The sequence below is a fragment of the Antennarius striatus genome, chromosome 17 (genome assembly GCF_040054535.1).
Source record: "Antennarius striatus isolate MH-2024 chromosome 17, ASM4005453v1, whole genome shotgun sequence".
Lineage (NCBI taxonomy): Eukaryota > Metazoa > Chordata > Actinopteri > Lophiiformes > Antennariidae > Antennarius > Antennarius striatus.
Window position 1 is genome coordinate 17,211,284 of NC_090792.1, and position 14,106 is coordinate 17,225,389.

General features: G+C 45.5%; 2 protein-coding genes across 4 annotated transcripts; one reads left to right on the forward strand and one right to left on the reverse strand.

Moving 5' to 3' along the window:
• Nucleotides 1-423: 423 nt before the first annotated feature.
• Nucleotides 424-7,414, forward strand: ccdc177 (coiled-coil domain containing 177). 3 transcript variants are annotated; one of them, XM_068339719.1, is made up of 4 exons: nt 424-446; nt 556-714; nt 1,420-4,654; nt 7,279-7,414. In XM_068339719.1, the coding sequence occupies exon 3, from the start codon at nt 1,432-1,434 to the stop codon at nt 3,943-3,945; it is 2,514 nt and encodes an 837-aa protein (XP_068195820.1). In that variant the 5' UTR covers nt 424-446; nt 556-714; nt 1,420-1,431; the 3' UTR covers nt 3,946-4,654; nt 7,279-7,414. The 3 variants fall into 3 exon arrangements, with proteins under 3 accessions (XP_068195820.1, XP_068195819.1, XP_068195821.1); XM_068339718.1 differs by having other exon boundaries at nt 434-714; XM_068339720.1 differs by having other exon boundaries at nt 434-714; nt 1,420-4,646; nt 7,279-7,397.
• On the reverse strand, nt 7,409-14,096 carry plekhd1 (pleckstrin homology domain containing, family D (with coiled-coil domains) member 1). The gene is made up of 13 exons (XM_068339722.1): nt 13,917-14,096; nt 13,682-13,775; nt 13,512-13,601; nt 13,109-13,185; nt 12,869-12,960; nt 12,747-12,799; nt 12,181-12,275; nt 11,987-12,080; nt 11,105-11,307; nt 10,463-10,595; nt 10,220-10,364; nt 8,893-9,036; nt 7,409-8,729 (listed from the first exon to the last, which is right to left on the reverse strand). The coding sequence occupies exons 1-13, from the start codon at nt 14,069-14,071 to the stop codon at nt 8,560-8,562; spliced, it is 1,545 nt and encodes a 514-aa protein (XP_068195823.1). The 5' UTR covers nt 14,072-14,096; the 3' UTR covers nt 7,409-8,559.
• Between the last annotated feature and the right edge of the window lie 10 nt (nt 14,097-14,106).

Sequence of the window (14,106 nt, forward strand, 5' to 3'; positions counted from 1 at the left end):
AGCAGATGATCAGATGGTTGCAGCTTCCTGTGATGATCAGATATCTGATCATCCTGTACAGATTAAAATGCGCATCTGTTTTTAGACAGGCTAAGCATTCAGGTACGTTTGATCATGTTTGTTGTAAGACGTCAAAATGAATGAATGAATGAGTTAATAAATTAATTAAAAATGAATTAGATAGATATATACTTTATTAATCCCGGAGGAAATTGCACAATTAATTCACATTACAGTGAATGTTATAATGCTATCTTTATCCTTGCCAGCCATTCTCACAGGAAAGCGCGTTGGGTTTTATTGTCTGTGCGTTAAAGGTCTGGAAGGAGCGCCTGGGGGCGCTTGGTTCGTGGCAGCGCGCAGACGGTATATTTAGCATATTCGCCACAAGCGGGCGGAGCTACGCAGGCGGAGGATGTGGAAGGATGCTGCCGAGCCGATAGCAGGTGGAGACAGCTGATGTTGTGGATGCAAAGGAACGACGACAGATTTTTCTTTCCGCCCTTTTAACTTACATTAACGTTTTAATTTGACTTTTTTAATCGTTATAAAAAGAGAACCGGAGAGACGCTCCGCCCGTCTGTCGCGTCTCCGGAGGTGGAGACGATGTGAAGCTGCGTCCGTCGGATCGGAACCAGATATTATGCAGGGATCAAGCGGGTCTGGTTGGATTAAAGGGGAACAAAGCAGCAGTTTAGAGAAGATTCCTGGCAGGTGAGTGGATGTGGGTGTGTGTGTGGGTGTGTGTGAATCACAACCGACACAGGAGATGTAGACTGACACAGAACAACAGACGCGTCTTCCTGTGGAGCTGCAGACGCGTTGGCCTACTGATGGAAGCAGGCCTCCGCTGTCTGTCAGGTCCGAGGCTCATTTATTACGTCATTCCGGGCTTCCAGATGAAGCTTTTTTTAAAAGATGCTTGTGTGTGTGTGTGTGTGTGTGTGTGTGTGTGTGTGTGTGTGTGTGTGTGTGTGTGTGTGTGTGTGTGTGTGTGTGTGAACATGTCTGCGACCTGGTTTCACAGCTGTTTGTAGGGCGTGTTGTGTGATCTGGGGTGACAATCCTGCTCTGAATAATCAAATCCTCTCGGCCTAGTAACTCTGGACAAAAATAGTCTCTGCATGAAAGGACTGGGATGTGTGTGTGTGTGTGTGTGTGTGTGTGTGTGTGTGTGTGTGTGTGTGTGTGTTTTCTTTTTTTTTCTTCATATGTTGTGTCACTTCCCTGAAGGGAGGATGTCTCATCTGGAGTAAAGATCACATGTGTTCATGCATGCATGCACCCCCCCACCACCCCTCACCCCCCAAGACTGTGTCCCTCTACATCTGAATGCTGTGATCTTCTAATTGAAAACCTCTCCTCTTCTGTTTCATGTGTCACGCCCCTTCCTCCTTCGACCCCGCCCACCTCCTGCAGCATCAGCCAACGATGGTCGACCCCTCTGAGGCCGAGGAACAAATTAAGTGTAAGGGCCCCCATGTGGAGGGGCCAGCCGGGGCCGACGACGACCCCCGACTGCCTCAGGTCGACGGATCATCAGCGGATGAGGACGGAGACGCCGGCTTTGAAACGCCGCCCACCGGCAGTTCTGAGCCGAGCCCCTGCCATGCTGCATCACCGCCGGCGACAGACTCCGCCTCTCGCGGGGAAGTCCCGCCCCAGCAGCCCCAGCAGCAGCAGTCCGACGGGGATCCGGCCCCCAAACTGCACCTGGACCTGTACAACTTTGACTCGCCCGCCGCGGAGGGCAGCCGCTACGTGCTAACCAGCCCCCACTCCCTGGAGGCGTGCGCTCGCTGCGGGGTCAAACCCGTGGAGCTCCTGCCCCGCCCGTTGGCCGACTTCGCCCGGGAGGCCCCCGGCCGCTCCATGCGCGTCGCTGCGGGGCTGTTTGAGGTCTACGAGAGGGACCGGCACGCCAAGTTGAGGCAGTGCAGGGAGGAGAGGGAGCGGATTATCAGGGAGGAGAAACGGAGGATTCTGCAGGCGGCGGTCAACAGCGGCGGCGGCGGCGCGGCGTCCTCCTCCCCTGTGGAGAAGCAACACAAATCCTCCAATCAGCCTCCTCCGACGGATCCATCACCCCGTGACTTTGAGACGTCCTCTAGAGCCGCAGCATCAGGACCGACTCTAAAACCGATCGCGGCTCATTCATCGAAAGCCCCCACCTCCAATGTCAGTACGTCCCCTAAATTTGTCCCGGCGAGATCGCCGCAGTCTTCAAAATCCGGAGGCGCTCCTTCCACGCCGTCCCCGACGGGGAGTCTCCAAGGGTCCAAGTGTGAACCCGTTAAAACCACGCGACCGTCATCCTCCGGCCCCCCAGCGGTGGTCAAGAAGTCCTCCGGTGGTAAATCTACGAACACTTTCCCCCGATCCACACCCAAACCCCCGTCCTTCCCCAGAGCCAACACTACATTGACGTCATCGGCGTCCAAACAGACGCCCCTGAACGGCGTGACGGGACCCTTCTCACAGCACAACGGCCATCTTGGATTTCACCCCAAGGCGCGAGGGAGAAGCCATTCTCTGGAGTCGCTGCAGCGGCGGATGGACCCCCCCTGCTCCTCCACCACTAACACAAACACCACCACCACCACCTGCACGTCATCCGAGTCGGGCGCCTCCTCCTCGTACAGCTGGGACGGCGCCCGGGATCACTGGGCGAAATTGTCCAGCCCCCGCGCTCGCACCCTGGCCACGTTCAACTCCTTAATGGGACGCAGCCTCAGCCTGGGGGACCTGAGCCACTCCCCTCAGACCACGCAGAAGGTGGAGCGCATCGTGAAGGAGGTGAAACGCCGAGGCCTGAAGGCCGTGTCGGAGCGCGATCGCAAGATCGCCGCTCTGATGCTCGCCAGATACCAGGAGGAAGACATCATGAGTCAGACGCGCTACGTCGCTCACCTCCAGTGGGACAGCGAGCGCCGGATGGAGGAGCTGAGGCGGGAGCAGGAGGACCGGGAGAAGCAGCGGGCGGTGCTGGAGTGTCAGCGGGTGTGGCAGACGCAGGTGTCCATCCGTCAGAGGAGGATCAGCAAACAGGAGCGACGGTCGGCGGCCGCCAAGATGCGACAGGCGGAGGAAAGCGAGGAGCGGTGGAGGGAGCTGGCGGAGCAGCAGGAGCGTAGCCGTCTGCTGAGGCTGCAGCAGGCGGCGCGGGAGGAGAAGCATAAGAAGGCTCTGCAGGAGCAGAACCTGAAGGCGCTGGAGGAGGAGAGGGCGGCCATGCTGGAGCAGGAGAGGCTGCTCCTGAAGGAGAAGCTCACCATGGCCGAGCTGAAGAGGCAGGAGAAGGAGCACCAGGCCCAGGAGGACAGGCGAGGTCTGAACAAAGCCGAGAGGAGGCGTCACGCCGCCCTCACCCAGGAGATCGCTCGCCGGGAGCAGGAGGAGAGAGAGGAGGCCAGGAGGACGGCGGAGGAGAAGCTCAGCCGCTCCCTGGGGAATTACGAGCAGATCGTGGAGCGTCGAGGGCAGGAGCTGAAGGAAAAGGCTAAACGTGAGGAGAAGCAGATCCAGAAAGCACGCAAGGCGGCGGAGAAGCGGGAGAAGCAGCAGCAGCAGCTCCTGGAAGCTCGCGTGAAGGAGGCGGAGAAACGAGCCCAGCAGGCGGCGTCGGTGGCCGAGGAGAGGGCGAGGGAGAAAGCCCAGCGGGCCGTCCAGAGCCGGCAGGAGAAGGAACGTCTGCAGAGGCTCAACCGGCAGCGGGTGGAGGAGGAGGAGAAGCAGCGGCGCATGGAGCTCCTCCAGTCCATCGAGAGGAAGCTGGAGAAGAGCGAGCAGATCTTCAAGGAGAAGAGGGCGGTGCTGGAGAGCGCCCGATCGGTGGCGCGGGCGTCGTTCCACGTACGGGACAAGGTGCGCGAGGAGACCAACATGCGCACTTTTGATAAAATGGCTCTGGAAGCGCAGCTTAAAGCCAGTTTGGATGAGAAATAAACCCACAGACCCGTCGTGGGGCTCCTCTCTTCTGGTCATGTGCTCGGCTCCCGCCTTCATTGTGGCCCCTCATCCAATGACAGCTGTACCCGTTATATGGTTTCCTTTACTGAACCAATCAGATGGTTCCATTTACGTTTTATTACCATCGATTTTTTTCTTTGTGTTCGATTTCAAACCAAATCCTTTCGTATCACCGACGTCATGAGACTGAAGCCCGTGTTGGAACTTTATCCAAGGGGGGCGAGCACAGAAGGAGCTTCCATGTGCAGCAACACGACCCCTCCTCGCTCCTCCCCCCCTGACCTCTGCTCCTCCATCTCAGCCACTGGACTGAAAGCTGGAATGAAAGAGTCATTGTTCACCAGGAAGCACAACTCCATGACAACTACAGAGGCTTTTAAGGGAGGGAAAAGTAACAGCGAATGGTTCTCTCCTCGCCCCGAAGCAAGGAGAGACGCTTTTGTTCCTGGACTGACACAGATGGACGGAGCGTGGAAACAGAGCCGGGGGGGGGGGGCGCTGGATGTCTGTACCTAAGTGCTGGCGATGCAGCGCAGGAGGATGCAACAGATCATGTGATGAAGCTCCGGAGGATGCTGATTGCTGCAGACCGGGCTGTTCCTCCTCCCTCCCTCTGGTTCTCCTTGATGACAGCCTCTGCTCAACTCCCAGCGCGAGCGGAAAACGACCAAATCGAGGTCAGCAGGTAGGTCGTATGTTTTCTTTTGCTACGTTGATCACTCTGATCTGAAAACACTTTTCCACATCAGCTGGCGTGAAGGCCGACAGGCTTTAGAGGCCTGCAATTAATCCAGAATCACTCTGATTAAAAAGAAAAAATCAAAAGGGACACGTGGGATTTTTGCCCTCAGATGTAACCGTAACCATGGAGATAAGCATCAGGATGGAGTCTGTCCCAACAGATACTGTGTGAGTTACAGAGCTTGAAAATAAGTTTCTTAGAAATTTAAATCTACTTTGTTTGGAAGTGCCAGTTCAAAATTTTCCCAGACTTGAGATCTCTTTCTGGTTGGTTTCCATTGTAGAACAACTAGAAAGCAAAGTGGTCAGTCAGTCTGTTGGTCTAAAGAAAAAAATTTTTTCGGTCAGTCTAAGAAATTTTTTTAAACCCACAGACTGACTGGAAAAAAATTTTTTTTAGATGGATTGACCAACCGAAAAAAAAAATTTTTTTTAGACCGACCAACCATAAAAAAAATTATTTTTTGACTGACCAACCAATCAAAAACAGTTTTTTTACAAAAAAAATTGATTTAGATAAACTCAACAACCAACTGAAGGAAAAAAAAATTATTTCGACTGACCGACCAAAAAAATTTTTTTTGGACCAACCAACCGGAAAAAAAAAATTTCTGAGCCGGCCGACTGACCAAAACAAATTTTTAGACCGACCAACTGAAAAAAAATATTACACCAACCCGACAGACTGAAAAATGTTTTTGGACTGACGGACTGACCAAAAAACAATTTTAGACTGACGGAAAAAAAATAATTTGTGACCAACCCACCGGAAAAAACAACAACAAATTTTAACTGGCCAACTGACCGAAGAAATGTTTTTAGATGGTCGGTCAAAAAAAATTATTTTCAGTCTGACTGACTGCAAGAAAAAATTTTTTTTTACCAGGTGACTGAGTGAAAACGCATTTTTTAGAACGACTGACCAAAAAAAAATTTTTTTTCCAACAGACTGACTGAAAGAAAAATTTTTTTGAGCAACCAACCAAAGAAAACATATTTTTTTAAACCAGCCTACTGACCGAAAAAAAATGTTTTAGATAGAGCGACTGAGAAAAAAAAATTTTTTAGACTGATTAACCAACTGAAAAAAATTTTTTAAAACAAATGACCGAAAAAAAAACATTTTAGACTGACCGACAGACTGAAAGAAAAACTTTTTGGACCGACTGACAGACCCGAAAAAATTGTTGGACCGACTGAAAAAAATTTTTTTTTGACCAACCTACCAAATAAAAGTTCTAAACCAGCCGACTGGCTGAAAAAAATTTTTCTGACCAATCAACTGAAAAAAAAATTTTTTAAACTGGCCAACTGACCGGAAATTTTTTTTCTAGACCGACCAATAGAAAAATTTTTTTTAGACCATCCAACTGACCTAAAAACAATCTTTTTGACCAACCAACCAAAGATATTTTTTTAAACCGGCCGACTGACCAAAAAAAATGTTTTGACTGATCAACCGAAAAAGATTTTTTAGACCGTTTGACTGACTGAAAAAAAAAATTTATAGAATGACTGACTGGCCAAAAAAAAAAATGTAGACCGACCGACAGACTGAAAAAAAAACCATTTATTTGGACCATCCAACTGACTGAAAAAAATTTTTAGAGGAACCGAAAAAAAATTTTTTTAAACCGGCCAACTGAAAAAAATTTTTTTGACCAACCAACCAACCAAAAAACATTTCTTTAAACTGGCTGACTGACCAAATAAAAATTTTTTAGACCAACCGAAAGACTGAAAAAAATTATATTTTTTGAACTCACTGGCTGACCGAAAAAAAATTTCTAAAGAAAAATTTCTAAAAACATTTTTTTGGTTGGTCTAAAAGACCAACCAAAATAATGATTTTTTTCGAGTAGTCGGCCGGTTTAAAAATAATTTTTTTGTCGGTTGTTTGGTCACAGAAATTTTTTTCAGTCAGTCTTGTCAGTTTAGAAAAATATTTTTCTTGGTTGCTTTCTCTAAAAAAAATGTTTTTTTGGTCGGTCAGTCTAGATAATTTTTTTCAATCAGTCAGCCGGTTTTAAAAAAAAATTTTGTTTGGTTGGTCGAAAATATTTTTTTTTGTTCAGTCGGTCGACCCAAAAAAAATTTTTTTTGGTCTGTCAGCCAGTTTAAATTTGTTCTTTTTTCAGTCGGTCGTCAGCCTAAAAAATTTTTTTTACCGGTTTTTCCGTTGGTCTAAAGAAATTTTTTTCAGTTGGTCGGTCGAATTTTTTTCGGTCGGTCAGTGTAAAAAGATTTTGTTGTCGATCGTCAGTCTAAATGCTTTTTTTTTTTGGTCAGTCGAAAAAAAAAAAAAATTTTCAGTCAGTCTGTCAGTGTTGGACGTTAACAGAATGTCCTGTGAAGATCTCAGACAGGGTTATTTGGTCATTATCTACAGTATTTCATTGTGTTGTTTCATTAAGATATTTCATTAGTTTTTTCTGTTAAGATCCCGGAAAAGGTTATTAATATTTGGTAATGTGTGAAGGGAAAAGTTTTGTGGCCCTTACAGCAAAAAGTTTGGAAAAGGTTGTTTTATAGCATCTAAATGTCAACAACACAATTTTTTTGCTGCAGGACGTCACCTACAATCCTCATGACTGAACTTTATCCAAACCACAAGTCTGTCCTGATGGAAGCGCGTCCGCCTCAAGAGTTTTCACTCTCTCCCAACTCATTCCATCGATCAACCTGCTGAGAACAAAAATGAAAAAGAACCTCCAGCCTTTTACCTGCAGAAGTGTCACGGTTCAAACAAGCTTTATTAGCATCAAGGCAAGTCGTTCACTACATGTGTTCCCTCCTAACTTGACCTTACGTGTGGGCTTCTTTTAATCATTCCTGGTGTTTTTATCATTTACACATCCGTATGATGCTCATGAGTGAATCTGTTGTTTCGCCAAGAAGAGATGCAACAGAAATGAAACAATTCATATCAGACAAATCACTGTTTTCATCCATTCAGAATAAAAGAGTTTACAACATGTATTTACATCATGAGAGTTACCTACTAAATAATGTCTGTATGCTCTATTTTAATACTATTTAGGTAAGACTTTGTCTGCAGACCACTTCTATAGTGCATTATACATCATAAATTTCTACATCAACAGAACAGAAGACATGTTTTACAATAAACCAGATCGGGATCCACATGAAAAATCATGAAATATAACACATTTCTAAAACATGTATTCCTGACAACAAAAGAAAAATCCCTTCCAACAAATACAAAATTTCAACCCATAAGATTAAGATTATTTGGATGTGCTCCACATCATGAACACTGTTGGAATCAGTGCCATGAATGTGAGTCTCACCATTAAAAAGGTGTTTTCACACATCTGTTTGTTTGACTGATTTTTGGCAGGATTATGCAAAACCTTCTGAATAAATTTATGTGAAACAAAAATTTTAATCCTTTATCCACCTGGATTCTTGCCCCATTTTCTTCCATCTTTCTGCAAAGTTTTGTAGGAATAGTGGTTTTTGTTGTTTTTTTTAAATTTAGGTAAAATGTTGAAAAAAAGCTATTTGTAATGAAAACCTTCATTTTGGTCATGTGACTGCGACATAAAACTGCTCTAACGGTTAATACAGACTAGGTGAGGTCATAATGCATTATAAGTACATAGTCAAGCATTATGAAGGCATTAACACCTGCTGTCTTCATACCAGTCTTATTCTACGTTCTTACATGAGGAGGAGGAGGCTACAGTCACACCTCTGAATATCATCTGTCAAATAACATGACATAAAAACAGGTGGCGGCTCAACCGGACGCCGTGGAAGGGATTTAATCCTCTACAGTGCTCTCACGGTGGATCTACATCATCAACTGCGTGGACTGAGCTGCAGCTACTTCTCCTCCCGGTCCGTTTTGTTTTGGGCGTCTTTACGGGCGATGATCTTGTACACGCTCTGTCTGAAGCCGCTGTCGGAGGTGAAGTGTCGGGCCGTTTCTCTCAGTTCCTCCATGCTGCTGCAGTCGTCAGCCTTGGACACGGCGAAGGATTTGGAATGTTTCACTGTAATGAAAACGGAGAAAGGAACATAGACTTCTTATTCTCTTGGTGCGGAAACACTGTTATAATTACTATTTGATATTTTTCCAACATCACCATCTCTACTGATCTCTTATGAACTCAGTATTAAAAACTTAATTTCACAATAAGAGCACAATCCGCTCACGCCAGTGGCGCCTGGAGGCTCTCCTCTGGATCCGGCAGCTCTTGATCCGGCGCGCAGCAGCTTTGTGCAGATAGACGGCGTTCCTCATGATCACTGGAAGCTTCGCCTCGATCTCCGCCGCGCTGATGCACTCCTCAAAGAATCCTGGTGGAGCACATGCATGCACAAGTTATACCGGCTACTCTATCATAGAGTATAACAGGTACTCTTTGAAGGCCATTGTCTGATGATCGTGCGTCCCTGTCAAAAATGTGCATCAAAAACGCAAGGACGCACGCCCTCGTTAGCGTGCGTCCTTGGGACGCACCTTTTAAATACTTTCAAATTGAAAAATAGATGCTTCCATTTTCTGCGATATAATATTAGGAAAATATTACTTACATTCAGCAAAATATATTCACAATGTATCCATTTCTCCACTTAAATTTAGAACCAGGAAATCGCGATCATGTTTTGAGCGAGGAGTGCTGTAGTCTTTCATTGTCACCATGCCTCCGAAAAAGATGCAAAAGTTGGAGTAAAAAAACAACAAGTGACGATAAGTGTTTTCTTGAATAAAAAAACAATCAAAAGTTAATGAGGAAAAGGATCGTTCGGATTTAGACGCAGAAGCCAAGCGAACACCAGAAAAAATCAGAACATTTGTACCGCAATGAACGCGATTGTTTCCATGGGTGAAGCACAGCTAAAGGTCAGCATCATGTGATCACGTGGTTCAATACGTGATCCGTCAGCTTTAGTTACTTTATCGATTCTAAAATTCAGATTTTCACCTCAAGATCCTTCAAAACTATTCCTTATTTCACAATGAGCTCCTCTGTACAATATATACAAGAAGACAATTAATATAGTAAATAAGCTAAAGATAAGCGAGTAATCAATCAGCTAATCAGATATGCATGAGAAAATACAACCAACATCACAATGGGTTATATTTTGTAAACTATTTTGTGACTGAAGATTAATTATGAAAAATATTAAGTAATAAAAAATTATCGTTTTTGGAGCCCTGATAATACGGAAATGAAATAATTCTGTTAAAGTGAACGTCCTGAGCTCGGTGTTATTATTTTTGGAATTTAAATATACGCTGTAATACACAGTCTGTCCAGACGGGGGCAGTCACACTGGAATGAGGTCAGATGAGCTGCCACAGAATTATTTAATCACGTCTGTGGTTAAGACGACGTTATTTCTGTGTCATCACATTGGATTTGATTGAATACATTCTGGCACACGATGTCATTCATCCCCTTAAACACTTCAGCGCCACTGGCACGCACTCAAATCTGATATCAGACATGACGCCTTGAGCGAATCCACTCACTCCTGAGATGAGTGACGTCTCCCTTCATCTCCTCCTCCCTCTCTTTGGATCGCTCCAGCGAGTTCAGGCCTCTCTCCAGGTTCTGCAGGGCCTCCTCAGCCAGCTTCAGCCTCTGCTCCAGCTCCACCCGAGACTCTATCTCCGCCTGATGGGAGCACACAGGACGTCCGATTACATGGGATATTCAAGACAAACATTAAGCTTTATTTTGCCATCATTCTGAGAGTTGCTGAGTGACGTCACCTTGAGCTCAGCTTCGGTCTGCTGCTTGTCGATGGTGAGCTGGGACAGCGACTGCTGCAGCGTCCGAGCCTGAGAGGAGTAATACTCTCTCTCCTGCTGCAGGACTTGGGCTCGCTGCTCGTTCTCCCTGAGCCTGATGACACATATTAGACATTGCCTTTCATTAAATGACCAAAAAAAAGAGCAGAAATTTAAGACAAAGTGAGATCTCAAATATAAATCTGGTAAAACATTCAGGAAGGCATCGGATTTGGTTTATTTAGTGTGTATTCAGTGTTTCTCTTCCAGCGTCGGTAAGACGACGCTCATGGAAATGTGGATGTGGATTTCGGAGCATCATTCCTCCACACTCAATAACAGCTGCCTGTAATATCCCATTTGCTGGTGCTGATCAATGTGCAGCTTGTTTAGAGATCAATACCCACTCGTAGTTATGTCCTCTGTGCCATTAGCATCTCGACTCTGTTTGACCCTTTGGATGCCAAAATACAAATCGTTATTACTTCTGTGTGAAACTTTTCTTTAGGAACTGCTGACTTAGAATCATCAGTAGAAGAAATAAGCGTCGTAAATTTATTGGATGGTTCTGCTGTGTTGGTGCCAAACCAGTACTCCCAGTATCCTGTGTGAGCTCTGACTCGCCTCGCCTCCGCCTGCTCCTTCTCCTTCAGCAGGATCTTCATCTGCTCCTCGATGTGTCGCAGGTCCAACAGCAGGTCCACGTCTCCGGGGGCCTCACTGCTCCTGGGGCCCGAGCTCCCGCCTCCAGGCTCGCCCTTCTCCTCCTCGTCCTGCTCCTTCACCCCCAGTAGCTCCAGGGTTCGCTGTTTCTCCTGAGACAGCTCCTGAGGAACAAAACATGAGGTTTAAAGTTCACTGAAACAACTAAGAGATGCTCAGGAAAAATTTATATTTATATTTATAATTTTATTACTGAAGTTATCTACTGTTGTTTATTATAAAACTAGTTGTCTTAGCTCATCTCTAATTTAGAAGTGCATGCTTGTTAAAAACTGGATTGTGAAAATGAGAATTTATCCTCTTAAAGAGGTTATATTACAGTATTTATCTAGTACACATTTTTATATAAGATAGCCATTTTTGGATTTTTTTCTCAACTTCTGCTAAATTAGCTAACATGCTGCTATTTTCTTTTTAAATTCCAAAAATAGAAAGACACCTTTAGTGTTTAGTAAAGACATTATACACCAGATTATGTTTATGCTTCTTTTGTCACTCTCAAACAAAACTTGCTTCTATTCTTAATGCTAAACAAACATAAAATACCGTCTCCTGCCTAAAGTGAATGTTTCCCCCCCAGAAAATGTTTAATAATCTTTTATTTTACTGTGGTTGTGATTATTATCAACATTTTTGCCAAACTAGAATCAGATGATCAGTGGACGATCGGCCTGGAGGGATCCTTATATAACCGATGACGTTACACTTATCAGCTTATCAATACAGTTCTTTCTTCTTCTCACTCTGGCTCACATGTGGCATCAGAGGATGATGTTTTCGTACCTCGATGGATTTCTGCAGCATCTGGGTTAAACTGCTCAGCTCCTTCTTTTCATTCTCGACCCCCCTCAGGGACTGGGCCGTCCCGTCCAGGTCTCTGAAGGCGACACACAACAGAAACACAACGGTGTCATTCACACAACCCATGAGCGTGATCAGTATTCAGCATCACCTGTCTGAGGTTTTTTGTTTTTTACAGTTTGATGTGCTCCTGTTCCGCCTTCAGCTCCAGCACCACCTCCTCAAACTTCATTTTCTCCTCCTCCAGGACTTGGTTCAGGCGCTCCAGCTCCTACAAGAAATCCCGAACAGATAGAGAGAATTTAGAATGATTAAAAAGTTAACAATCAATATCCATGCTGCTGCACAAAAAACACTTTATCAGCAAAACATTTCAGAAATTCACATATTATTACAATAATTAAATTTGCCCTGATTTACAAACGGAAGGTTGATTTGTATTAAATATTGAAATAGAAAATTAATAGTTATTTTTGGAGGAATATTATTTTGATAATCTCTTAAAAATAACCTTTTTGTTTCACTTCTGCTTTGTGACTATTTGCTGTTTTTCCTCTTGGCCTCTGCAACTTATCTCCAAATCTATACATCTACATTTTTAATCATTATCCAAATAGTTTCCGCCCAACGTGTAAGAATATAACCACCACCATAAAGTTTACAATGATTGAACTTTGACTTATATTTTTATTCCAATATCAAAAACGCATTTTATTCCCACAGGAAACAAGAACGTGCTCACCTCCCTCTGAGCTCTCTGTTGACTGAGCTCCTCCGTCTCCTCCATCAGTTTGTCTGCAGAGTGAAAACCGTTTGTCAAACCTTTTATCATCATCTCATGCTTTCTTTTTACCCTTCTCTTACCCAGATACTCCTGCTTCTCCTTGGCCAGCTGCAGCCCCTGAGCCTCCAGGCTCTCGATCATGGCCTCCCCCAACTGGGCGTTCTTCCACGTCCTTTATGGACAAATACAGACGTTTAAAAAAACAAACAAGCAATGATGTATAATCAGACCCGGTGAGAGAGATTGTTGCTCACCCCCCTGCTGATAGAAAACCGTGTGACACAGAAGCGTTATATCTGATATTGGTATTGAAGACTCACACTTTCCCCGACTCCTGCAGCATCTCCATCCACTGGAGCTGCTCCTCCTCCGACTCCGCCGCCAACACTATGGTACCCTGGAGGACATCAGCATGAAAGCAACGGGCTTCAGCTTTAAAATAGAAAGTGGATTTCCATGTTTGGGCTGCTGAGATAATAAAAATGGATGTAATAGAGACGTGTCCCACTTTTCATCGCTCCATTATGTCTCTTTTGTTGCAGGATTAGGGTGATATTAATTCTGATGTCATAAATCTGGAGTTATTTTAGCTGATCTGCCTTTCTAGAAGCTATTTTTGTATTTTCTCTCTCTACATGTCATCTGTTGCAGTTTTATCTGAATGAAATCGTGATGTATGGATGTACTGGATGTATTGAATGTGTGGCGGGACGGCGGTCTTACACTAAAATCCTCCAGATTGACCACGATGGCGAAGGGCATGCCCATCTTTTCGTTGGCTGACACCACACAACCCCCCAGAGGAATGACCCCCTGAGACAGAAACACAACCGAGGGTCACTCAGAGTGGACTTGAGCACACACATCCTAGCAGTGGCTCAGAGAGGCCTCACCTTCGGGTGGATGTTGAAGTAGCTGTTGGTCTCAAAGTTTCTCTTCTCACTCTCCGCATAGTAGAGCAAGAAGCTGTCTTTGATGATGAAGAACCTTAGTGACGAGGAAGACGACGAAAGTGAGTCTGAGATGAAACACACCTCATTCGGTGTTTCTCTGATGTTAATCACTAAATTTCCAGAAATCCCATCTACATGCAGGTGATAGATGCCCCCCCCCCCCGACCCCACTCACCTGCGGGACCACTTGGCCGAGGGCCGTCCGAAGGGCCTCTTCCACAGCACCCCGTAAAGCTGCACTTTGGTGCTGATGTCCAACACTTCAGAGTCCGACTGCTCCATGGACGACCAGGACGGGAAAGAAACGCTTCTGGACGAGGACGAAAACATTCCAGCTTCCCCACGCCCCGGGAGGCGGAGCCTCG